The sequence below is a fragment of the Salvelinus sp. IW2-2015 genome, linkage group LG11, assembly GCF_002910315.2.
Source record: "Salvelinus sp. IW2-2015 linkage group LG11, ASM291031v2, whole genome shotgun sequence".
NCBI classification, from domain to species: Eukaryota; Metazoa; Chordata; class Actinopteri; order Salmoniformes; family Salmonidae; genus Salvelinus; species Salvelinus sp. IW2-2015.
Genome location: NC_036851.1, coordinates 38,004,294 through 38,030,524, shown reverse-complemented (window position 1 = coordinate 38,030,524; position 26,231 = coordinate 38,004,294). Strand labels below are relative to the sequence as shown.

At 41.8% G+C, this 26,231-nt stretch overlaps 3 protein-coding genes and 1 long non-coding RNA gene across 5 annotated transcripts in view; 1 reads left to right on the top strand and 3 right to left on the bottom strand.

Moving 5' to 3' along the window:
• Nucleotides 1-3,085: 3,085 nt before the first annotated feature.
• On the bottom strand, nt 3,086-6,028 carry LOC111970331 (uncharacterized). The gene is made up of 3 exons (XR_002878100.2): nt 5,941-6,028; nt 5,263-5,588; nt 3,086-5,072 (listed from the first exon to the last, which is right to left on the bottom strand). It is a non-coding gene; the product is annotated as an uncharacterized lncRNA (long non-coding RNA).
• On the top strand, nt 5,809-10,908 carry LOC111970330 (zinc finger and SCAN domain-containing protein 31-like). Its single transcript, XM_023997007.2, has 2 exons — nt 5,809-6,098; nt 6,253-10,908. The coding sequence occupies exons 1-2, from the start codon at nt 5,906-5,908 to the stop codon at nt 6,993-6,995; spliced, it is 936 nt and encodes a 311-aa protein (XP_023852775.1). The 5' UTR covers nt 5,809-5,905; the 3' UTR covers nt 6,996-10,908.
• Nucleotides 10,884-12,500, bottom strand: il19l (interleukin 19 like). The gene is made up of 5 exons (XM_023997537.2): nt 12,342-12,500; nt 12,068-12,130; nt 11,689-11,841; nt 11,497-11,559; nt 10,884-11,177 (listed from the first exon to the last, which is right to left on the bottom strand). The coding sequence occupies exons 1-5, from the start codon at nt 12,498-12,500 to the stop codon at nt 11,070-11,072; spliced, it is 546 nt and encodes a 181-aa protein (XP_023853305.1). The 3' UTR covers nt 10,884-11,069.
• Nucleotides 12,501-20,427: 7,927 nt separating this feature from the next.
• LOC111970328 (prolargin-like) overlaps nt 20,428-26,231 on the bottom strand; it is a 15,193-nt gene continuing 9,389 nt past the window's right edge. For both annotated transcript variants that reach the window (XM_023997005.2, XM_070445715.1), the window contains exons 3-7: nt 22,613-22,798; nt 22,263-22,420; nt 21,868-22,064; nt 21,559-21,637; nt 20,428-21,174 (exon numbers count right to left, since the gene is read on the bottom strand). In XM_023997005.2, coding sequence (XP_023852773.1) covers nt 21,084-21,174; nt 21,559-21,637; nt 21,868-22,064; nt 22,263-22,420; nt 22,613-22,798 — 711 coding nt within the window. In that variant the 3' untranslated portion in view covers nt 20,428-21,083. The remainder of the gene's footprint in view (nt 21,175-21,558; nt 21,638-21,867; nt 22,065-22,262; nt 22,421-22,612; nt 22,799-26,231) is intronic.

Sequence of the window (26,231 nt, the reverse complement as noted above, 5' to 3'; positions counted from 1 at the left end):
CACCTGTTTGACTCGTTACCTGTATAAAAGACACCTGTCCACACACTCAATCAAACAGATTCCAACCTCTCCACAATGGCCAAGACAGAGAGCGTGTGTAAGGACATCAGGGATAAAATTGTAGACCTGCACAAGGCTGGGATGGCTACAGGACAATAGGCAAGCAGCTTGGTGAGAAGGAAACAACTGTTGGCCAATTATTAGAAAATGGAAGAAGTTCAAGATGACGGTCAATCACCCTCGGTCTGGGGCTCCATGCAAGATTTCACCTCGTGGGGCATACATGATCATGAGAAGAATGTGAGGGATCAGCCCAGAATACACGCAGGACCTGGTCAATGACCTGAAGAGAGCTGGGACCACAGTCTCAAAGAAAACCATTAGTAACACACTACGCCGTCATGGATTAAAATCCTGCAGCGCACGCAAGGTCCCCCTGCTTAAGCCAGTGCATGTCCAGGCCTGTCTGAAGTTTGCCAATGACCATCTGGATGATCCAGAGGAGGAATGGGGAAGGTCATGTGGGTCTGATGAGACAAAAATAGAGCTTTTTGGTCTAACTCCACTCGCCATGTTTGAGGAAGAGAAGGATGAGTACAACCCCAAAAGAACACCATCCCAACCGTGAAGCATGGAGGTGGAACATCATTCTTTGGGGATGCTTTTCTGCAAAGGGGACAGGACGACTGCACCGTATGGAGGGGAGGATGGATGGGGCCATGTATCGCGAGATCTTGGCCAACAACCTCCTTCCCTCAGTAAGAGCATTGAAGATGGGTCGTGGCTGGGTCTTCCAGCATGACAACGACACGAAGCACACAGCCATGGCAACTAAGGAGTGGCTCCGTAAGAAGCATCTCAAGGTCCTGGAGTGGCCTAGCCAGTCTCCAGACCTGAACCCATAGAAAATCTTTGGAGGGAGCTGAAAGTCCGTATTGCCCAGCGACAGCCCCGAAACCTGAAGGATCTGGAGAAGATCTGTAGGGGAGTGGGCCAAAATCCCTGCTGCAGTGTGTGCAAACCTAGTCAAGAACTACAGGAAACGTATGATCTCTGTAATTGCAAACAAAGGTTTCTGTACCAAATATTAAGTTCTGCTTTTCTGATGTATCAAATACTTATGTCATGCAATAAAATGCAAATTAATTATTTAAAAATCATACAATGTGATTTTCTGGATTTTTGTTTTAGATTCCGTCTCTCATAGTTGAAGTGTACCTATGATAAAAATTACAGACCTCTACATGCTTTGTAAGTAGGAAAACCTGCAAAATCGGCAGTGTATCAAATACTTGTTCTCCCCACTGTATATGTTGACTGATGTTGTTTCTTTGTAATTACACTAAATATTTTACAGGAAGCAGAGGATATCGCCTGTTTTAGTAGATGCAGATCAATGAATTTGATCATCCTCATCTATTTCCCCTTAGGACTTGGACATGACTGCTAGGCTGTATGACTATCCTATTAGGGTCTTGACAGTTATCCCTGATGAAATTACTGTGTAAAAATGTACTGTTCTGTACTGAATGTTAACTGTTTTTTAATAAATAATTGGTCAAATGTTTTTAAGGTCAGGATGACTTTATCTTCTACCATTCAGGCTGCAGTACTGTGTGTGGGGGGGCACCGTGTGTGTAGGGGAACACCGTGGGTGGGGTGGTAGCACTGTATGTGTGGGTAGCACTGTGTGTGTGGGGGGGAACACAGTGAGTGGGTAGCTGTGTGTGTAGTGTGGGTGAGTAGTGCTGTGTGTGGGGCGTGTTAGAGTGTGGTGTGTGTGTGTGGGGTGGGTGGGTGGGATGGGATGGGAAGCACTGTGTGTGTGACTACCAATTTCTACCTAAAGCAGTGCCTCTGAGATACTAACTGATATCTAAACATACATACTGTATCTTTCAATCTAGTTTAAACTGACACATTTTCCCCACGCAAATCATGATTCCTCCAGTTTGTGAAACAAGCTCATATACCTTCTAAGTGATCCCATCTGATTGAAGTCTGCTGCATTCATGGCACGGATGCGGTTTCTCCTCTAGGTGAGTCTTCATATGTACGGTCAGGGCTTCACTCAGCGGAGACCTTGTGACATTCTTCACAGCGAGGCGGTTTCAACCCTCTGACTCATCATACGTGTGGTCAGGGAAGCTCTCCACAAATATGGCAACGATGCAGCGTCTCCTTCGTGTGTGTCCTCATGCATCTGCAAGCTTCCTTTTCGACTGAAATGTTTACCACAATCTTGACACTGAAATGGTTTCTTCCCAGTATGAATGACTTGGTGTTTTTATATTAATGATGTTTAAATTGTTTTCATAACTCCACTTTTTTCTCCAAATAGTTTTTTCCCTCTATTGTATGCTTACTTACTTTCTGGTTTTGTTTGACCTCTAAATATTTTGGAAATTTCTCCCCTTTTGCTTTGTTGCAATTTCTTTTCAACCCTCCGTAGCTGTTTAACTTAAGTTTTATTTTGCATTGTTTCTGCAATCTGTACTTTTCTTTGCTTTGTCATGTGTTGAGACTGAGGACTACTCTGGTTGAAGGTTTCGCTTTGGTCCATAAGAGCATTTGTTGCCCTCCACTGTTCCCTTTTTTGTGCCCTGGCCGTTTCGGACATCAATTCCATTGGAGGTTGATCCTTCTTCCCTTGAGACCTTCTTTGATAGCTAAAAGCAAAACAATAACTGATACCAGATGTAAATCACTCTACACTGACCATACAATTAACTAAATAAGTTGAAATGTACAATGAAATTCAGAAAATGCTACCATACTCTTCTCTTGGCAAGGTGTTCCCCCTTTGCTAGAGGATCAGAATGTATCCGTGACCTGTGTCGTGCAGCCCTCTCCTTTTTTTCTTTATTTTAAAGGCTGAATTTTTTTTTCTTATTAACTGTATGGACAAGTGTCAATACTTGCAGTTTTCTTATGAACGACACCAATATCCCATTTTAGTTCAAATTCAACCGTGGACAGTTGCCCAATATATTTTCACACTTTGATATGCAAGAACTGTACAAATGTATCATTCTTTGTGATACATTTATACAGTGACAAACAGAAGAGAACATGTAGAAATGTGTTGTAATAAGATTGTATTTATTGTTTTTTATATAAATATTATCCTTGGACACAAAAATAGCAAATCATGTCAATTACCCTAATTCATCAATCAATACATTAGATTAAATCAACTAACAGTAGTGACATGAGCGGAATGTCCTACATTGTTCTGATATTCTGACTGAATCCTTTTTCCCACAGAGCACCTCCACCCTTGGGTCTCGTCTTCATATGCTCTGTTTGACGGAAGCCTTTATGCCAAACACGGAAACAAAGTTTTATTACCATGTGTGTATCCTCATATGTATGTCAATATCCCTTCCTAGGGAAAGATTTGCCGCACACATTGCAGCTAAAAAACTTCTCCCCTGTGTGAACTAGCTGGTGGATGTTTAGTCTACTCTGAGATATAAAGCTGCGGTCACACAGTGAGCAMGTACACTTCCCTCCGTATTTGTACAGTGAAGCTAACATTTTAATATCGGCTCTATACGCCAGCATTTTGTATTTGGGATCAAATGTTCCATATGAGGCGACAGTACAGAATGTCACCTTAATATTTGAGGGCATTTTCATATATTTTGTCATTTAAAAATGAAAGCACTAAATGTATCAAGTTCCCCAATTTGAATAAGTATTACACTTTTATTAGTCAAAAGTTATTTTGTCCCATATTCCTTGCACTCAATGACTACATCAAACGTGAATACAAACTTGTTGGATGCATTTGCAGTTAGTTTTGGTTGTGTTTCAGATTACATTTTGCCCAATAGGAACTAAATGGTGAATAATGTATTGTCATGTTGGAGTCCCTTTTTATTGTAGGTAGGAAGAGAAGATGGTAATGGTGAGAGGTTAGCATGTTTTGTTGTAGCCTCTTCATGATTCATTCAGGATCAGAAACATTTCTGCACACTTCTAGAAAATGACTCCAGTTATAATTAACCATTCACTTCCCATTGGGCAAAACATAACCCAAAAGACAACAAATGCATCCAACAAGCAACATGTTTGTGTGCTCGGAATATGCACCCAAACTTTTTACTACTTCAAACACATTAAGTGAATTTGTCCAAATACTTATGACTTCTTCAAATGGGGGCACTAGATACATAAAAATGCTTGTAATTCTAAACGGTAAAACCAATCTGTATGACAATACCCTCAAATAAAAGGTGACATTACGTACCGTAGCCTCATATGAAACCTTTGATCTCAAATCCCAAATGTGGGAGCCAATTTTAAAATGCTAGCTTCACTGTCCAAATACATATGGAGGGAAGTGTATATGTATCCCCTGTGTGTAATTTCATATGATCCTTCAAAAGATGAGGACGTTTGATACAAACTTGGGAGTGGAATGGCTTCTCTTCTGGGTATAACTATCTTAAATGCTCTGCCAAGTGTCCCTTCCTGGTAAAGCACGTGCCACAACCATGGTAATGAAAATATTTATCTCCTGTATGTATTTGCATGTCTTTGACAGTATTTCTCTGTAAGGAAACATTTACTGCACACATGGCAGTTAAACGGTTTCTCCCCAGAGATCTTTTGTCAGACTGCTTTCTCAGAGTTGATGTACTACTATCGACACATTCACTGTTTTCATTCTGAGCTGGAGAAGTCTGAATTTACTGGAGAGGGGCTGTAATTCACTGTTTGGTTCTGATACTCCATAGCCCTCTCCATGTTCTGTTTGGATCTCTTCTGTTGTTTTAGTGGGTAGAAAGTCATTCTCCACAGTTTGGGTTTGGTGAATACGTGAGGGCTGGGTCCTGATCCCAATCACTTTTCACAAAGGGAGAAGTTAATATGAATCTTTGGTATCAGATTCCAGCCTCTGAATCTGCTCTTCCTCATGACCAATCCCAAACTACTCCTGTTTCTCTAATCTGTGTGAGCTCTGGGTCATCCTGCCCCAGACCTGGGATCCACTCCTGCTCACAGTGCTGCTGCTCAGGGGGAACTTCTGCTTCTGGAACAGTGAGTTACTAGCTGCTGGGGATCTGTAGAGATTAAAAAATAAATATCTCGAACGATATTATGATATAGCTATAGTTATTTTCCTCTGACACTGAAGATCCGACTGCGCACATGCACGTGTGGGCACAATATTGTATGGTTTATCAAAATCTGAAACGTCTTTATGATACGTGAAGGTAAAACGTTATGGAAACATCACTATACGCTACAGACCTGCTTTATATCACTATCTCAGGCTGTGCGATGACATCTAACGTTAGTAACGTTAGCCTTTGTAGACGTTCGATCTCTTTCTTTGATCGGGAGATGTCTTACTCGTACTCCGATATCGTTCTAACCACGGCCCTAAATATTTCAAAAGCTGCTGCTGTTAATTGCTCGGTAAGAAACACATTCAGCAGATGTAGTTTAGACATTATGATAGTGTACAAAAAAATGACCAGAGAAATGCTGTCCTACGGTATATGGAAGTAAACAGTGTATGCTTCCTTACCGCTCTTTGTTCATTGGTCGCTATTTGTATACCGCCACCTGTTGGACTGGAGTGAGATAAAGCCATAAACAAACCAACCATATATTTTGGATGGATGCAGCGCTGAGTAATCCTAAATGTAATGTGACTTAACCTTACTCTTTAATATTTACATATTTTTGACAGCCCTTACGTTTGTAGACATCCATTAATTGACAGCACAATTATCGTAATCAACCCACACAAAAGGGGGCGGTATTGCAATCTCTGCTACTCTTGTGACGTTCATACGTTTTCTTTTCACAGTCTATGGTTCACACACACAACATACTACTAATCCACGTGAGTTAAACAATAGGAACTGATACACGTTCATTCTACAAAATGTCCAAACTACATCTGCTGAATGTGTTTCTTACCGAGCGATTAACAGCGGCGGCTGTTGAGATATTTGTGGTCGTGGAAAAAACGGTATCAGAGTACCAGGAAGAAATCTCCCGTTCAAAGGAGGAGATCGATCGTCTACGGATGCTGCTGGATGTCGTTACTCAACCAAAGATACATTTGCATAAAGCAGGTTGGTAGCGACTATCACAACAATCAATCAAGCAGATTATGTAAACAGGCAAGCCACATTGCCAATAAACAACCAATACACAATTGGTTCTTTAAAATAATGTCAGGATCGATTGTAATATAATGATTGATTGATTGATTGACTTTCCTTTTAGATCCCCAGCAGCTAATACTCCCTATCCCTGAAGAGGGGGAGCAGCAGCACTGTGAGCAGGAGTGGTGGTGCACCAGTCTGGGGCAGGAGGACCCAGAGCCCAAACAGATTAAAGAGGAACAGGAGGAGTTTGGGACAGGTCAGGAGGAAGAGCAGCTTCAGGGTCTGGAGTCTGATATCAAAGAGTTCATAAACAATCCTTCCTTTGTGAAAAGTGACTGTGATCAGGACCCACCTCAGCCCTCACATCTTTACCAAATCCAAATGGTGGAGAATAGAGAGAGGGATCATATGAGGACACACACTGGAGAGAAACAATATCAGTGTAGTGAATGTGGAAAATGCTTCAGCCAGAAGATATGCCTGGAAGAACATATGGTGACTCACAAAAGAGAGAAACCACATCAATGTGAAAACTGTGGTAAATTTTTTAGCCTCAAGCATAACTTAACAGTCCATATGAGGATACACACGGGAGAGAAACCATATCAGTGCAAAGAATGTGGCAAATGCTTTGGTTACACCAAATCCCTGGCAAAGCATATGAGGAGTCATACAGGAGAGAGACCATATCAGTGTTGTTATTGTGGCAAATGCTTCACTCAGAAGTTTAGCCTGAAAGAACATATTAGTATTCACACAGGTGAGAAACCATATAAGTGCCCCATGTGTGTAAAATGCTTCAGGGCAGCACGATTTCTAAAACAGCACCAACAGATTCACAGAGAACAACCATATTGCTGACTTTTTTGTGGTTAATGCTTCACTTGTAAGAACTGAGGATGAGGATGAACACAGAGTGAGAAACATGACATTGCTGCTTAGGGCAAAATCTTTCTCTCACTTGTGCAGTAAGACCTTTCGATAGTAAAAGCTGATGTTTCATAACCCATCTGAGCATGGCACAAAAGTGGATAGTATGTTTTGTAGAACTAGTATTTTTAGTTTACACAGTAAGCTTTTTAAGTTTGTCCCAACATATGAGTCTCCCATTTGGATTACACCTTAAAGTCACAGCAAACTAGTACATTGGTGTTATCTAAATACATAAAGGATGTCTACATTTTGATGGGAAAGTGCTTCACATTTGAAGACATGCTACCTTATACCTGTAGTGGCAGGACAAACAAACCCATCAGGTCAATGATCTTGGTTAAATATACAGTGCCTTTGCTATGAGACTCAAAATTGAGATCAGTTACATCTTGTTTACATTGATCATCCTTTAGATGTTTCTACAACTTGATTGGAGTCCACCTGTGGTAAATTCAATTGATTGGACATGATTTGGAAAGGCACACACCTGTCTATATAAGGTCCCACAGTTGACAGTGCATGTCAGAGCAAACACCAAGCCATGAGGTCAAAGGAATTGTCTGTAGAGCTCCAAAACAGGATTGTGTCGAGGCACCGATCTGAGGAAGGGTACCAAAATATGTCTGCACCAATGAAGGTCCCCAAGAACACAGTGGCCTCCATAATTCTTAAATGGAAGAAGTTTGGAACCACCAAGACTTCCTAGAGCTGGCCGCCCGGCCAAACTGAGCAATCAGGGGACAAGGGTCTTGTTCAGGGAGGTTTTCCAAGAACCCGATGGTCACTCTGACAGAGATCCAGAGTTCCTCTGTGGAGATAGGAGAACCTTCCAGAAGGACAACCAACTCTGCAGCATTCTATCAATCAGGCCTTTATGGTAGAGTGACCAGACGGAAGCCACTCCTCAGTGAAAGGCACATGACAGCCTGCTTGGAGTTTGACAAAAGGCACCTAAAGACTCTCAGACCAAGCTTGTTTTTGCTTTGTCATTAATGGGTATTGTGTGTAGATTGATGAGGATTTTAAATTTTTTTAAACACATTTTTAGAATAAGGCTGTAGCCTAACAAAATGTTGGAAAAGTAAACGGGTCTGAATACTTTCCAAAGGCATTTTATATTGTGACTGTATTGAGGAATAAACATGCACAACATTGTAGAAGCCCAAAATAGTGTGCATAACAGAACCATACTTTTTTAAGCATATGCAGTTGCCATCTCATTTTGTTTTGAATTATACACAACGCGTATCAGTGACTGTCTTCTAGCTGTACTGAAAGCAGCACATATTTGGTTTCAACAAGGCTCCTTGTTCAAATGTTGGAGTGCCACCTCACCAGCTCTAGTTTCATTACCTCGTATGTTTTCTTGTGTAGTGGGTTTGACACCACTGCATGGTGTTCTTTCTCATAAACCTGACATAGCCCCAGTCCATGTAATGCCATTCTATATTGTTGTGAGCATCTTAGAGTGGATTGGTATATTATGCTTCTTGTAAATAAAGCTTTTTATTTTTAATCATTTAATTTAATTTCAAGCTGTTATAAAAGGCAATTTTTTTCTCTCAAATAAATATAGGTTCTCAACCTTTATTTATTATTATAAATACTATCAGGTCGAGATGTATTATATTTCACATTACTGCATAACTTTTACTGTGTGTTGGATTGGCATATCCCAAAAACATTCCTTATCCCAGGTACTTCAACTGGTGACTATCGCGGAGAATAAATATGTTTCTGCATAAATCTGATTTATTGACAGTACAAACAATCGGGTTAGAGTGCTCCTTATTCTTTATTCTCCCGGATAGTCACCAGTTGAAGTATCCTGAGGTATGGAATGTTTTGGGGATTTTCAAGTCCCTCAGTCGAGCACCGGATCCCCCCTTTTTCGTTTCAATTGGGCTGAAGAGTGTTTGGGTATACCTTTTTTCTTTAGAGCGGCATCTGTTTGGGACCAACACTATCCAGGTGATTGCGTGTACTTCTCGCATTAATTCATGTCACAATATTATATCATATCAGTTAGAAAACAATGTAAACAAAATCATTGATTGAGTTAAAAAAGCAGCATACTCGACACCTCTGGTATTATTGTTTTGGTACATTTTTTGAGTAAGGCAGCTTCAGAATGCAGGTTTTCAGCCTCGCTCTCTATGTTTACTGCGTTCTGTGGCGAAGGGACAGCCAGAGTTTGTAAATTCACTCTGGCTATCTACTCCAATATCAGAGCACTCTCCTCTGAATAACTGATTCATTTACGAAGGTTCAACACCCGTTGAATATGGCCGGTGTCAGTAAACGTCGGCAAAAAAAGAGTAATTAAATTGTTGCCAGCAGCACAGTTACAGTCACCAACGCTCTGGATAACATAAAAACAGCCTAACCAGCTCTGCTAGGGCGAGTAAAATGGTCAGTGAGGTGTTCTCTCATTTGTCTGGAAGTAGCTAGCTAGTTAGCCAACATTTAGCCAGTAAGCTTGGGTGCTTGACTGCCATTGTAAGGTCAGAACGCTCAGAACAACCCTACTCCTTTGCCAGAGCGTCCAGTGTGTGCTCCGAGAGCTTAATGAGGGCAAGGTGCCTTTCAAATTATAATCAACTACGTTTAAGGACGACAGCCCAGGTACCAGCAATTGCACACTTACAGTGTCTTCGGAAAGTATTCAGACCCCTTGACTTTTTCCACATTTTGTTACGTTACAGCCGTATTATAAAATTGATCAAATATGAAAAAATCCTCAGCAGTCGGACATGAGGTGACCGGAGGTGACCGAGATCCCGATGGTCACTCTGACAGAGCTCTAGAGTTTCTCTGGACAACCATCTCCGCAGCACTCCACCAATCAGGCCTTTATGGTAGAGGGGCAAGACGGAAGCCACTCCTCAGTAAAAGGCACATGACAGCCCGCTTGGAGTTTGCCAAAAGGCACCTAAAGACTCTGACCATGAGAAACAAGATTCTCTGGTCTGATAAAATCAAGATTGAACTCTTTGGCCTGAATGCCAAGCGTCACATCTGGAGGAAACCTGGCACCATCCCTACGGTGAAGCATGGTGGTGGCAGCATCATGCTGTGGGGATGTTTTTCAGTGGCAGGGACTGGGAGACTAGTCAGGATCGAGGAAAAGATGAACGGAGCAAAGTACAGAGAGATCCTTGATGAAAACCTGTTCCAGAGCACACAGGACCTCAGACTGGGGCGAAGGTTCACTTTCCAACAGAACTATGACCATAAGTACACAGCCAAGACAACGCAGGAATGGCTTCGGAACAAGTCTCTGAATGTCGTTGAGTGTCCTAGTCAGAGCCCGGACTTGAACCCGATCAAACATCTCTGAAGAGACCTGAAAATAGCTGTGCAGCGACGCTCCAAATCCAACCTGACAGCGCTTGAGAGGATCTGCAGAGAAGAATGGGAGAAACTCCCCAAATACAGGTGTGCCAAGCTTGTAGCGTCATACCCAAGAAGACTCGAGGCTGTAATTGCTGCCAACTGTGCTTCAACAAAGTACTGAGTAAAGGGTATGAATATTTATGTAAATGTGATATTTCAATTTTTTTTAAATATATAAATTAYCAAAAATGTCTAAAAAACTGTTTTTGCTTCATCATTATGGGGTATTGTGTGGGGATTGATGAAAAAAAAGTATTAAATACATTTTAGAATGAGGTTGAACCTAACAAAATGTGTAAAAAGTCAAGGCGTCTGAATACTTTCCGAAGGCACTGTACATGTCATTTGTAGTGAAATTCGACAGTTTGGTCAAATTCACACTGGTTAATAACACTATCATAGAACCATTATTTATGGAACTTAGACAACCATCTGAGACTGACATATGTCTCTTTTAATACATACATTAGCATCAATACACACCTTAATAAATATTCCTTTCAGGTAAACTTATCTCATCAAATAAATTATATGTGGTAACAAAAATTTAACATATCATCTGTACTGCAACATTTACAAATGTTCATATAAACATATATGAGTGTGTTATCTGTCTGTGTGAGTTGTGTGTGAGTTGTGCTTGAGTTCTTCCAGCCAGTCCAGTAGAGAGTCCAGCTCTCCTATAGCCTTTACTGCTGCCTGGTAGATCTCCAGCTACAGGATGGAGAGATGAGGATGGAGAGATAAGGAAGAGAGGATGGAGAGATGAAGGGTGGTAGAAAGGAGAGGTGAGGGGGAGAGGAGGGATACATGAGGGGAGAGGATGGATAGATGAGGGTGAGAAAGGAGGGAGAGATTAGGGTGAGGATGGAGAAGAGGCGGAGAGAGGTTAATATTGGCATGGATCTTATGGATTCATCTCCTCTCTTGGACTGTCTAAGCCTCTTTCACCATACACTCCCCAAACAGTATTTTCTCTATTTCGCTCTATCTCTCTATATATGTATATTTATATGTCAGTGTGTGTAGTTACCTTGTCAAACTCGGCCTGTAGGGAGTCCATTTTTCTCCTGGTGTTTTCTCCACAGTGGCAGTGCTGGAGGACATAAAGAGATGTCATTAGATAACGATAGTAGTAGCTTTTGTTTATGTGTGAGTTTTTAGGTGTAAAATGTGTGCTGTTGTGTGTGTGTGCATGCCTGCCTGTGTGTGTGTGTCTTCTTACACATTGCCTCAGGTCCTTGTTGATTGTGAGGAAACTATTAGCGAGAGCGCTGGTTGAGCGCCGGTGCAGTGGCTGAGACAAGCCGTGGCTAACAAACACTCTCTCCACATAAAAACGTAGCAATAGACGCAGGAAACAGCAGTACTCCCCCTCCTGAAAGGGAGGACACACTACATGTTACATTTACTGCAGCACGTTGTTAAAGAAATGTTCCAAATTATATCATGCTGCCAGGTTATGAGGGTTTACTGTATTTTTTGTACAGATACATAGATGTGCTTTTTTGCACCAGGAAAAGGTCTCCCGTAATGGACAACACTAGACTGAGTGCCTTTTAAAGAACATTGATATGCAGGTTAAGGTAGTGAGAACAATTTACCTGTATGTTCCTCATCACGTCTCCCCTCAGCAGTCTCACTCCCATCTGACTGTCTGCTGCTATCTGCACACATTTAACCGACAACAACACAGTCAATACAAAATTCTATTCACTCTAATAAAATACGAATATGTAAAACAGACAGTGTGACAGAGAGTGAGAAGAGAGAGAGAGAGTAAAAGAGAAGTAAAGACTGAGAGCCTCAGGGTAGGTTTCTTGTTCTAATACAATGACATGGAAATGACTGTGTTTGTGTGTGTATTTGTGTGCTCACCACAGAGCTCCGTATCTCTGTGTAGTGCTTGCGTAGTTCGTGAGTGTGTACGGTGACAGAGCAGGTTCCCAGGTGTATGCCACGTCCCAAGCCACACCCACTGAGACACGCTAACAGGAAGAGCAACCTGGGGAGGGTGGCGCTTAACAGCAGCTTCATCTCTATGTCAACCTGGAGACAGACAGAGCATCACTTAGAAAGTAAACTCACACACCTTACGTACTGGTAACACATAGCCTAGAGGTTAGAGCGTAGGGCCAGTAACCAAGATGGTTGATGGTTTGATTACCTGAGCCGACAAGGTAAAAAATCTGTTGTTGTACTCTTGAGCAAGGCACTTAACCCTAATTTGCTCCAGGGGTGCCGTACTACTATGGCTGAGACTGTACAAAACAACACTTTTCAGGTGTATGTGACAATAAAAACATTTTTTACTGACAGGTGTATGGAGAAAAAAAGTATACTTGATAAAAGGAAAAGTCCAACTTCTAGATAGAGCATCACTGACATCACAACATACACATTCATGTTAAGTCTTCTCAGTCTAAGTTAGCTAGAGTTATTAAGTTATTGCTTAGAGTTATTGCTACAGTAACGCTGCTTCAAGCCTCCAGAAATGACTTGGTGGTTACATTTTTATAGTTTGTGACATATCCATGTTTATAGCGTTTTCTCAGTTCAGTGCAGCATCCAGTAATCAATTTAAAAGTCTTCCCCGCATCCAAGTCCCCCCCCCCCCCCCCACCCACCCCGACCACATGCCCCCAACAAATCCTTAGGTGTGTGGCAGGTGTTCCAACTCACCTGTCTGTGTGTGTGTCCTCTATCTCTCTGATGAGCAGTCCTCTGTGTGTGTGTCCTCTATCTCTCTGATGAGCAGTCCTCTGTGTGTGTGTCCTCTATCTCTCTGATGAGCAGTCCTCTGTGTGTGTGTCCTCTATCTCTCTGATGAGCAGTCCTCTGTGTGTGTGTCCTCTATCTGATGAGCAGTCCTCTGTGTGTGTGTCCTCTATCTCTCTGATGAGCAGTCCTCTGTGTCCATGTTGACTCTCATGTCTGGCTCTTATAGGGCAGAGAGGGGAATTTCGCCAGATACTCCACAAGGTGTTCATATGCACAGTCACACAGAAACAGGTAAGAGGAAATACAGCAGCATAGGAAGGAATAACAGCTCATCTCTACATGAGTAATTTTAATGAAGAGGAAGGAACTGATGACAGTTCTGGGATTTAAAATCACGGCTTGCGTAATATATCCTCGACAGTTAACGATATATATGGACAGCCTGTATATGGACAGCCTGTCTATGGACAGCCTGGTGCCTAGCGGTTAGAGCATTGGGCCAGTAACCAAACGTCTCTAGTTTGAATCCCTGAGCCAACAAGGTGAACAATCTCTCGATGTGCCCTTGAGCAAGGCACTTAACCCTAATTGCTCCAGGTTCGCCGTTGATAATGGCTGACCCTGGATGTGACTCCACTCTCCAAGGGTGTCTCATGGTGAGTTGGGATATGCAAAAAACACACACTTGTACATGTGTGAACTAGGACAAATATAAGCACACACATTATTACTATATTACAGGCCTTAACCACTAACCACTGTACGTTTCTGTCAAAATCAAAATCATTTCACTTTGAGAATTCCGTTCCCTGCTATTCCACCCCAATTTCACCTCTGCTTACAGTAACGTTCCATGAAGCACACAACAATACACTACCACAGTGAGGTTCTTCCCTAACTTTCTTTGACCTTCCAAGAAGGCCAAGGGTCTGGGTGTGAGGCTGGAACTCAGGCTGAGGCTTGAGCTGGTGCTGGGGCTAGAAAGCTCTGGCTCCATCTCTGCTGTATTTTCAGAACATTTCCCAGCAGCATCTCTTTCCTCCATGAACAGAAAATGGCATTGTTGAATGATTGTCATCTCGTCATCTTGTGACATAAATATGTACGGAATCCCCATCCACCCCCAGCAGAGCTGTTTGATGTCACACCCTTCTGCCTATAGCTCTCGACGTCTTCTCCCACCAGACAGGTGCTTATGGGAAGCCATCACCTGCTCAGCTATGAGAAGAAGTGTATAGGAAGCAGGCTGCAGGTCCAGGAAATCAAAGCACACAGTGGAACCAGAACATACTGCTTTAACAGAAAAAAGTACTTCCTCTCTAACTATAAAGAAGTGAGTCAGCGCTCCTCTAGGAAATGTAGGGCAGACCATTTGATGCATGTTTGGTGTAATACATGAGCAAAGAAAAAAGAAAGTTGAGGACTCATCTCTCCTTGCCGGTTTGGCTCATTAGCTATCATCCCCTCGTAAATCCACATTCAAGGAAAACTTAGGGTGACACTTTACTTGATACCAAGTGTCATAACACATTTATGACACAGTCATAACCATGTCATAATATGTCATACCAGCTGACATAACTTGTCATGAACTGTCATAATATGGTCATAACATTGTCATGACACATATATTCAGACCTGTTGTGACATATATTGCGTTATGTTATGGCTGGTTATGACACCTACACTACCATTCCAAAGTTTGGGGTCACTTAGAAATGTCCTTGTTTTGAAAGAAAAGCATAGTTTTGTCCATTAATACAGTGTAATACAGTGTAAACATTGTTAATGTTATAAATGACTATTGTAGCTGGAAACGGCTGATTTTTTAAATGGAATATCTACATAGACGTACAGAGGCCCATTATCAGCAACCATCACTCCTGTGTTCCAATGGCTTTTTCTTTGAAACTCTGCCTAGAAGGCCAGCATCCTGGAATTGCCTCTTCACTGTTGACGTTGAGACTGGTGTTTGCGGGTACTATTTAATGAAGCTGCCAGTTGAGGACTTGTGAGGTGTCTGTTTCTCAAATTAGACACTCTAATGTACTTGTCCTCTTGCTCAGTTGTGCACCGGGGCCTCCTACTCCCACTCTTTTTATTCTGGTTAGAGCCAGTTTGCGCTGTTCTGTGAAGGGAGTAGTACACAGCACTGTACAAGATCTTCAGTTTCTTGGCAATTTCTCGCAAGGAATAGCCTTCATTTCTCAGAACAAGAATAGACTGACAAGTTTCAGAATGAAGTACTTTGTTTCTGGCCATTTTGAGCCTGTAATCAAACCTACAAATGTTGATGCTCCAGATCCTCAACTAGTCTTAAGAAGGCCAGTTTTATTGGTTCTTTAATCAGGACAACAGCTTTCAGCTGTGATAACATAATTGCAAAAGGGTTTTCTAATGATCAATTAGCCTTTTAAAATGATAAACTTCGATTAAATAACACAACGTGCCATTGGAACATAAGAGGGATGGTTGCTGATAATGGGCCTCTGTACGCCTATGTAGATATTCCATAAAAAATCTGCAGTTTCCAGTTTACAATAGTCATTTATAACATTAACAATGTTTACACTGTATTTCTGATCAAGTTGATGTTATTTTAATGGCCCAGAAATGTGCTTTTCCTTCAAAAACAAGGACATTTCTAAGTGACCCCAAACTTTTGAACGGTAGAGTACATAAGCTTGTCAAAACTCACAACACGTACCACACAAGGCAAAACATTCCATGACACCATAAACTACTTATCAACAGTATGTTTATGTTATATAACATTTCCTGAAATAGACCATATTAAATTGTAATTGTAATTGTGCATGCATTGATGTCAGACATGCATCTACCCCAATGCTTTGTTGCTGATAACTGGGATGAATGCAGGAGCAGATTTCAGGAGCAGGACAAGACACCCTCATTTTGACTGATTACTGACATAAGGGCATGTTTTGTCACTCTTATGTAGGTGTCATAACCAGCCATAAAATAATGCAATATATATCACAACAGGTGTAAATATATGTGTCATGACAATGTTATGACCATATTATGACAGGTTATGACAAGTTATATCAGCTGTTACGTCATCTTATGACATGGTTGTGATTGTGTCATAACGTGTTATGATGCTGGGTGTCAAGTAAAGTGTTACCAAAATTAGTGTGAAACTTTCTTTTTTCATTGCATAGTTCGTCTTCAATTAGTCAGCACCTCACTTTAAAGGGTGTGCTGTTTTTCTGTCCTTTTTCATTGATGTAATACATATCCTAACCATAAGAGGTCAGCATTACTGTGTTTATGTGAGTGAGTTTCGGTTCCCTTGAACAAAAGCTGTTAGACCCCTCAGGGTATTGTAGCCCATTGCAGCTGGGTGAGATTGAAAACTTCTGATTCGAACTCTCTAGGCCAGTTTTGCGGAACCCAGATTAATTAAGACTACTCCTGGAATCTGAAGCACTTTGGTTATACTTTATTTGACAGTGTCACTGTGACATGAACATGAAGGTTTACAACGCTTTCATTCATTTACTCCATTGAAAGTGCTTTTTAGTCCAGGAATAGGTTTACCGTAATGTGTCCCTAAAAGAGTCTTCCTCACTAAACCACTTCCTGGCAGCAGACTCTGATCTCATAGTTCGAGACACAAATAAGGTTGGGCTGTTGGGCTGACGGTATTTAAGCCCTAAGGCCAAGCTTTACAGGATTCCTGGAGTGAACGAGACACTTACAGTTACTGTTGTAAAACGTGTTATTTCCAGGACTCATGCTGGATTAGCTGGTATGTTTTGGCATTTAATAGAAGTATATAGAACTTGGCAAAAGATCATAGCTATGGCACAACAAGAGAGAAGAAAGCATCTACGTCAAATGTCGAGAAACAAAGGGTGATCAGTTTATTTTCGCTGGCGTGTCATGAGGAGAGAGGTTAGACCTAAGTCTTGAGGGACGTCATCTAATTCACTCAGTATGTGGATAGGTGTGAGTTTATGCTTATGTGAATAGGTGTGGGTGGAGGTTTACATTTGAAAACTTATGGAAATGATCTGTTTCTCCTTTCCTTGTGCTGTAGTTTCACCTTTTAGACTACTCATCACAAGGATCCAGGTAAGCAGGGATGGCCAAGACAGCTTGTGGAGAAGCTGTCATTTTCTGCAGTCATTTTGACCTGTGAAACTACACCCTTTTTAGGACAATGAACGGTGCGGTATGAATGTGAAATATTTCTACATATGAGACACACATGCATCCTCAGCAAGGACTTATTCTTCCTTCCTTTGTTTTTCAGATGTAGACTGAACCTCTCATGACTGCATACATGTGTTCTTCTCTTTTTGGGACCAATTATTTTAGTTTTTGTTGTAATTTTAGGAGGGAGGGGAGTAATAGTTCATATTCACCTGTGAGCTTCCACTCAAAAATAAAAAACATAGAAACATGTTTTACATACATACAAAGTATTGATCATTATGATAAAAAATAATAATAGATGTAGTATGTAATGGGAAAGAAACAAAAAGAAGTGAGACTCCACCCCCAACTCCCATCTCATTCCCACAATCCCACATGTCTCCATCCATTTTGCCTGTGCTTAGCTCCATTCCTTTCATTTTTAGCCTGAAAAACTCCCCAGTCCTTTACGATTACAGTGCCTTCGGAAAGTATTCAGACCTCTTGACTTTTTACACATTTTGTTAGGTTACAGACTTATTCTAAAATCTTTTAAATACAAAAATTCAACCTACACATAATGTGTAATGAGAAAGCAAAATTGGTTTTTAGAAATGTTTGCTAATTTATAAACAAAAAACAATGGAAATATCACATTTACATATGTATTCAGACCCTTTACTCAGCACATTATTGAAGCACCTTTGGCAGAGATTACAGCCTCGAGTCTTCTTGGGTATGACGCTAAAGCTTGGCACACCTATATTTGGGGAGTTTCTCCCATTCTTCTCTGCTGATCCTCCCAAGCTCTGTCAGGTTGGATGGGGAGCGTCACTGCACAGCTATTTTCAGGTCTCTCTAGAGATGTTAAATTGGGTTAAAGTCCGGGATCTGGCTGGGCCACTGTAGGACATTCAGAGACTTGTCCCGAAGCCACTCCTGCGTTGTCTTGACTGTGTGCTTATGGTTGTTGTCCTGTTGGAAGGTGAACCTTCACCCCAGTCTGAGTTCCTGACCTCTCTGGTGCAGGTTTTCATCAACGATCTCTCTGTACTTTGCTCCGTTCATCTTTCCCTCGATCCTGACTAGTCTCCCAGTCCCTGCCACTGAAAAACATTCAGAAGCATGATGCTGCCACCACCATGGTTCACAGTAGGGATGGTGCCAGGTTTCCTCCAGACGTGACACTTGACATTCAGGCCAAAGATTTCAATCTTGGTTTCATCATACCAGAGTATCTATATAACTGAGACTCCTTTAGGTGCCTTTTGGCAAACTCTAAGCGGGATGTCATGTGCCTTTTACTGAGGAGTGGCTTCCGTCTGGCCCCTCTACCATAAAGGCCTGATTTGTGGAGTGCTTCAGAGATGATTGTCCTTCTGGAAGGTTCTCCCATCTCCACAAATAACCTCTGGAGCTCTGTCAGAGTGACCATCGGGTTCTTGGTCACCTCCCTGACCAAGGCCCTTCTTCCCGATTGATCAGTTTGGCCGGGCAGCCAGCTCTATGAACAGCCTTGGTGGTTCCAAACTTCTTCCATTTAAGAATGCGTTTGAATATATTTACATTCATGCACTTCTAAAAAATGTTTTTTACTTTGTCCCAGAAGCATTTAACTGCAGGGCACTACCACATTTTAGGGGACACTGAACAGCCAAGAGATGGGTCCAACTGTCACGCCCTGACCTTAGATATCCTTATTTATTCTCTATGTTTGGTTAGGTCAGGGTGTGACTCGGGTGGGAGAATCTATCTTTTATATTTCTTTGTGTTTTTGGCTGAGTATGGTTCCCAATCAGAGGCAGCTGTCTATCGTTGTCTCTGATTGGGGATCATATATAGGTTGTCATTTTCCGTTTGGGTTTTGTGGGGAGTTATTTTCTGTTTAGCTGTTTTGTTGCCTGACAGAACTGTGCGCTTTCGTTTTTTCTACTTTGGTATTTTGTTGCGGTGTTCAGTTTATTAAAAATGATGAACGCCTACCACGCTGCACCTTGGTCTCCTTCTTCATCCGATGACACACGTTACACCAATTTCATTGTAAAATGTTTCCTCCGTGTTGAATAGTCTGTGAACAAACTTAAAATGTATATCTTGATGGCTCGGATTACAGGATGCCAATGTCCTTATGGAGCAGGGTTGTTTCTTGGAGCATTGCTACAGTATATCAATACAGTTGTAACATTTGATAGGACAATTTAGGCCTTTCAAATTCCAAGACAGAATACCTAGTGTTCTCATTGTTTCTCAGAAATCAATGTTATATTAATGATATAATTGTTATCTTTAGTGTTGATAAGCCCATGGATGAGTAACAAAAAGCAGCACCCACAGGGACACTCACCAATTGGTCGTTCCTCACCCAGAAAACCCTTCCAAAATATATCTTTCTAAAAGACAACAAACTGACTCATTCTCCTGTGTGTGTGTGTGTGTGTATGCACATACATGTGTGTGTATGTTTATATATTCTGTACATACAGTATGGTTCGACAAACAGACAGGCGGATAAGGAGATAATTAACTTCACATGGCAAATTGTCTGTCTCTAACATGCAGCACAATATGCTCTCTCCTCGCCGGCTCTCTCCTCGCCGGCTCTCTCCTCGCCGGCTCTCTCCTCGCCGGCTCTCTCCTCGCCGGCTCTCTCCTCGCCGGCTCTCTCGCTGGCTCTCTCCTCGCCGGCTCTCTCCTCGCCGGCTCTCTCGCTGGCTCTCTCCTCGCCGGCTCTCTCCTCGCCGGCTCTCTCGCTGGTTCTCTCCTCGCCGGCTCTCTCCTCGCCGGCTCTCTCCTCGCCGGCTCTCTCCTCGCCGGCTCTCTCCTCGCCGGCTCTCTCCTCGCCGGCTCTCTCCTCGCCGGCTCTCTCGCTGGCTCTCTCGCTGGCTCTCTCGCTGCCTCCCTATAACAGCAGCAGTCAGATTCTGGGTTTTCCAGACGATATAGCAAGAATGGGTTGCCAGGAACAGGGATGACAGTGAAAACAGGTTCATGTTCGTAAGGAGGTAGTGGAGACTGTGCTTTCAGAGGGGGACAGTGAACACACTCAGAAGGATAGGAATGATGTGGCTAGGAAAGGATACATGATTAGCCCAAGAGCACATTTTATTTATTTTATTTGTACAGAACTGCTTCATACAAAACAAAGGGATACAATTACTTTTATTGAAAGTACCTCAAAAACACAGATACACCAAGGACATTTTAAACTACATGGTAGTCACGTTTTTAACCTGTTTTTCATTCACCAAATGCCGTACCTGTGTATTGGCCCTTGTAAACCATTATTATGCTTCTTTCCTACCCCAGATGTAGTGTTACAGTACATTCATAATGTGCAAAGAGTAATCATACCCTAATTGTAACTACACTATATTTGTAGCATGTCAGTCAATGTACCTTTATTTTTCATCTGCCACTTGTTCCATTATTCTATGGTACTTATTTACCTTAATATTAGAAATACAACTTACAGACAAAACAACTCCTATCTTACTGGAACTGCAGATACATCCATGCACCAAAGACCTAGTTTTATAAATATTTGTTTTAACGCTTTAAAATCTTTCAGCTGTGAAATATTACTGAAGTTGTCAAAGCCGTACAGTTAGCATTTTATTCAGGTTATCTGGCACCATTTCACCCATCTAAAATACTAATGTGTATGTGTGTGGTTGTGTGTGTGTTGTGTGGTTGTGTGTGTGTGTGCGTGTGATGTTGTGATGTCCAGGCCTGACTCTAGATGACAATGGACTTGAGGTGTCTGAAACACATGATGACATCCAGAGGGACAGGAGGGCTCAGGTGGTTCCCATCCAGACGCAGGTACCTGTTGGGTATCAATCAATCAATCAATCAAACAAACTATCTATCTATCAATCAATCAATCAATCAAACTATCTATCAATCAATCAATCAATCAAACAAACTATCAATCAAACTATCAATCAATCAAACAAATTATCAATCAATCAAACTATCAATTAAACGATCAATCAATCAATCAAACAAACTATCAATCCATCAATCAAACAAACTATCAATCAATCAATCAAATTGTCAATCAATCAATCAAACAATCTATCAATCAATCAATCAATCAAACTGTCAATCAATCAATCAAACAAACTATAAATCAATCAATCAATCAAAGACACAAATCAATAAATCAATCCATCTATCGTACCTATTGTGTTATGAATATTTATATTACCTGAGTCTGGGCATCAGAGCCTCATCAGTAAGACTCTCAGAGGACAGACTGAATGGACAAAGCTGGGTCCCGTTAATACCTGACACATGAACACACACACACACACACAACACACACACACACACACACACACACACACACACACACACACACACACACACACACAAGTTACTCAATGCTGTCGTGGTCATGTTACTAATGGTAGCATCTCCATTGCATGTTACTCATTCTCAATGCTGTTATAGTTGTGATGTGGTTGTGTTGTGGTCATGCTACAGACCTATTATGGCCTTATGTTAGGCTACTCACTCTCAATGCTGTTGTGGTTGAGGTGGAGTTGCTCCAGCTGGGGGTTGAACAGGGGGACGGAGGTGAGCTGGTTGTGGGCCAGGTGAAGGTCTAGCAGGGTGGAAACGTTGAACACAGCCTTAGGTACTCCCTTATCACTTAGCTGGTTGAAGTTGAGCCTCACAAACGCCAGGTTGGAGAAGCCTTGGAAGTAGTCCCTGCATTGGGAAGACAAGTGGGTTACTGTAAATAGTGGGATGATGTAGTATTTTCCAAGTGCTTAGAGGATAGAGAGTTCAGCACAATGTCATTCTTGTGTGCTTTACTGGATCTCACACCAATGTTTCAGTCAATAGATAATGTGTGTGTGCGTACGTGTGTGTACCTGCATTGTGTGTGCATGCATGTGTGCTTACTTAGGGATGTCCTCGATGTTGTTCCTGTCCAGGAATAGTTGTGTGATGCCGTTGGGGATGTTAGCTGGCATCTTTTTCAGGATGTTGTGGGCCAAGTTCAGCTGAACCAGGTTCTTCATGTCTTTAAAAGTGTTCTTCCCCACGTCACTGTCACTCAACTAAACACAACAGAGAATACACAGGGAGAATTAACATTGAGTGAGCGTGAGAGTGAGTGCATTTGTGTGCGCGTGCAAGCATGTGTTTGTGCGAGTCCGTGTGCATACATGCCTGTGTGCATGCGTTTGTATGTGTGTGTGTGCATGCAAACATGTGTGTGTATGTTTGTGCATTTGTGTGTGTGTGTGTACCTTGTTGTGGTGCAGGTCGAGCAGAGCGAGGTGCTCCATCTTGCCGAAGGCTCCAGAGGGGATCTTGGAGATCTGGTTGTGGCTGAGAATGAGCTGCTCCAACCCAGCTGGCAGGTCATCAGGAACCTCCTTCAGCTGGTTCCTCTCCATGTAGAGAAACAACAGACCAGGTACCTTCTCAAACACCTGGGACACAGAGAGACAGAACGYGAGATAGCGACGTAGACAGAGAGACAGACAGAGATACAGAGACAGACAGTGAGAGAGAGAGACAGACAGAGACAGAGAGACAGAACGAGAGATAGCGACGTAGACAGAGAGACAGACAGAGATACAGAGACAGACAGTGAGAGAGAGAGAGAGACAGACAGAGACAGAGAAAGAGAGCGAGAGACAGAGACCTAAAAATCTCAAATAGAAAACCGAAGAAAATGAACAACAATGACAAATGGTTTGATGACGAATGCAAAAATCTAAGAAATAAATTGAGAAACCTGTCCAACCAAAAACATAGAGACCCGGAAAACCTGAGTCTACGCCTTCACTATGGTGAATCACTAAAACAATACAGAAATACACTACGGAAAAAGAAGGAACAGCACGTCAGAAATCAGCTCAATGTAATTGAAGAATCCATAGACTCTAACCACTTCTGGGAAAATTGGAAAACACTAAACAAACAACAACACGAAGAATTATCTATCCAAAATGGAGATGTATGCGAGAGACAGAGACTAAAAATCTCAAATAGAAAACCGAAGAAAATGAACAACAATGACAAATGTTTGATGACGAATGCAAAATCTAAGAAATAAATTGAGAAACCTGTCCAACCAAAACATAGAGACCCGGAAAACCTGAGTCTACGCCTTCACTATGGTGAATCACTAAAACAATACAGAAATACACTACGGAAAAGAAGGAACAGCACGTCAGAAATCAGCTCAATGTAATTGAAGAATCCATAGACTCTAACCACTTCTGGGAAAATTGGAAAACACTAAACAAACAACAACACGAAGAATTATCTTACCAAAATGGAGATGTATGGGTAAACCACTTCTCCAATCTTTTTGGCTCTATAACAAAGAATAAAGAGCAAAAACATATACATGATCAAATACAAATCCTTGAATCAACTATTAAAAACTACCAGAACCCACTGATTCTCCAATTACCTTGAACGATTACAGGACAAAATAAAAACCCTCCAACCAAAAAGGCCTGTGTGTTGATGGTATCCTTAATGAAATGATCAAATATACAGACAACAAATTCCAATTGGCTATACTAAAACTCTTTAACATCGTCCTTAGCTCTGGCATCTTCCCCAATATTTGGAACCAAGGACTGATCACCCCAATCCACAAAAGTGGAGACAAATTTGACCCCAATAACTACCGTGGAATATGCGTCAACAGTAACCTTGGGAAAATACTCTGCATTATCATTAACAGCAGACTCGTACATTTCCTCAATGAAACAATGTACTGAGCAAATGTCAAATTGGCTTTTTACCAAATTACCGTACAACAGACCATGTATTCACCCTACACACCCTAATTGACAACCAAACAAACAAAACAAAGGCAAAGTCTTCTCATGCTTTGTTGATTTCAAAAAAGCCTTCGACTCAATTTGGCATGAGGGTCTGCTATACAAATTGATGGAAAGTGGTGTTGGGGGAAAAACATACGACATTATAAAATCCATGTACACAAACAACAAGTGTGCGGTTAAAATTGGCAAAAAACACACACATTTCTTCACACAGGGTTGTGGGGTGAGACAGGGATGCAGCTTAAGCCCCACTCTCTTCAACATATATATCAACGAATTGGCGAGGGCATTAGAACAGTCTGCAGCACCTGGCCTCACCCTACTAGAATCCGAAGTCAAATGTCTACTGTTTGCTGATGACTTGGTGCTTCTGTCACCAACCAAGGAGGGCCTACAGCAGCACCTAGATCTTCTGCACAGATTCTGTCAGACCTGGGCCCTGACAGTAAATCTCAGTAAGACCAAAATAATGGTGTTCCAAAAAAGGTCCAGTCGCCAGGACCACAAATTCCATCTAGACACCGTTGCCCTAGAGCACACAAAAACTAACATACCTCGGCCTAAACCTCAGCACCACAGGTAACTTCCACAAAGCTGTGAACGATCTGAGAGACAAGGCAAGAAGGGCATTCCATGCCATCAAAAGGAACAATAAATTTCAAACATACCAATTAGGATCTGGCTAAAAAAACTTGAATCAGTCATAGAGCCCATTGCCTTTATGGTTGTGAGTCTGGGGTCCGCTCACCAACCAAGATTTCACAAAATGGGACAAACACCAAATTGAGACTCTGCATGCAGAATTCTGCAAAAATATCTCCGTGTACAACGTAGAACACCAAATAATGCATGCAGAGCAGAATTAGGCCGATACCCACTAATTATCAAAATCCAGAAAAGAGCCGTTAAATCTACAACCACCTAAAAGGAAGCGATCCCAAACCTTCCATAACAAAGCAATCACCTACAGAGAGATGAACCTGGAGAAGAGTCCCCTAAGCAAGCTGGTCTGGGGCTCTGTTCACAAACAACCCCACAGAGCCCCAGACAACAGCACAATTAGACCCAACCAAATCATGAAAACAAAAAGATAATTACTTGACACATTGGAAAGAATTAACAAACAAACAGAGCAAACTTAGAATGCTATTTGGCCCTAAACAGAGAGTACACAGTGGCAGAATACCTGACCACTGTGACTGACCCAAACTTAAGGAAAGCTTGACTATGTACAGACTCAGTGAGCATAGCCTTGCTATTGAGAAAGGCCGCCGTAGGCAGACATGGCTCTCAAGAGAAGACAGGCTATGTGCTCACTGCCCACAAAATGAGGTGGAAAACTGAGCTGCACTTCCTAACCTCCTGCCCAATGTATGACCATATTAGAGACACATATTTCCCTCAGATCACACAGATCCACAAAGAATTCGAAAACAAATCCCATTTTGATATAAACTCCCATATCTACTGGGTGAAATTCCACAGTGTGCCATCACAGCAGCAAGATTTGTGACCTGTTGCCACAAGAAGAAGGGCAAACAGTGAAGAACAAACACCATTGTAATAAACCCATATTTTATGTTATTTATTTTAACTTGTGTGCTTTAACCATTTATACATTGCTACAACACCTGTATATATATTAATATGAACATTTGTAATGTCTTTATTGCTTTGAAACTTTCCTGTATGTGTAATGTTTTACTGTTAATTTTTATTGTTTATTTCACTTTTGTATATTATCTACCTCACTTGCTTTGCAATGTTAACACATGTTTCCCATGCCAATAAAGCCCCTTGAATTGAATTGAATTGAATTGAGAGGGAGAGACAGAGAGACAGAGAGAGAGAGGAGAGAGGGAGAGAGGGAGACAGAGAGACAGAGAGAGAGAGAGAGAGAGAGGGAGAGAGGGAGACAAGAGACAGAGAGAGAGGGAGAGACAGAGAGACAGAGAGAGAGAGAGAGAGGGAGAAGAGGAGACAGAGAGACAGGAGAAAGAGAGCGAGAGACAGAGAGAGAGACAGAGAGAGGGAGAGACAGAGAGGACAGAGAGAGGGA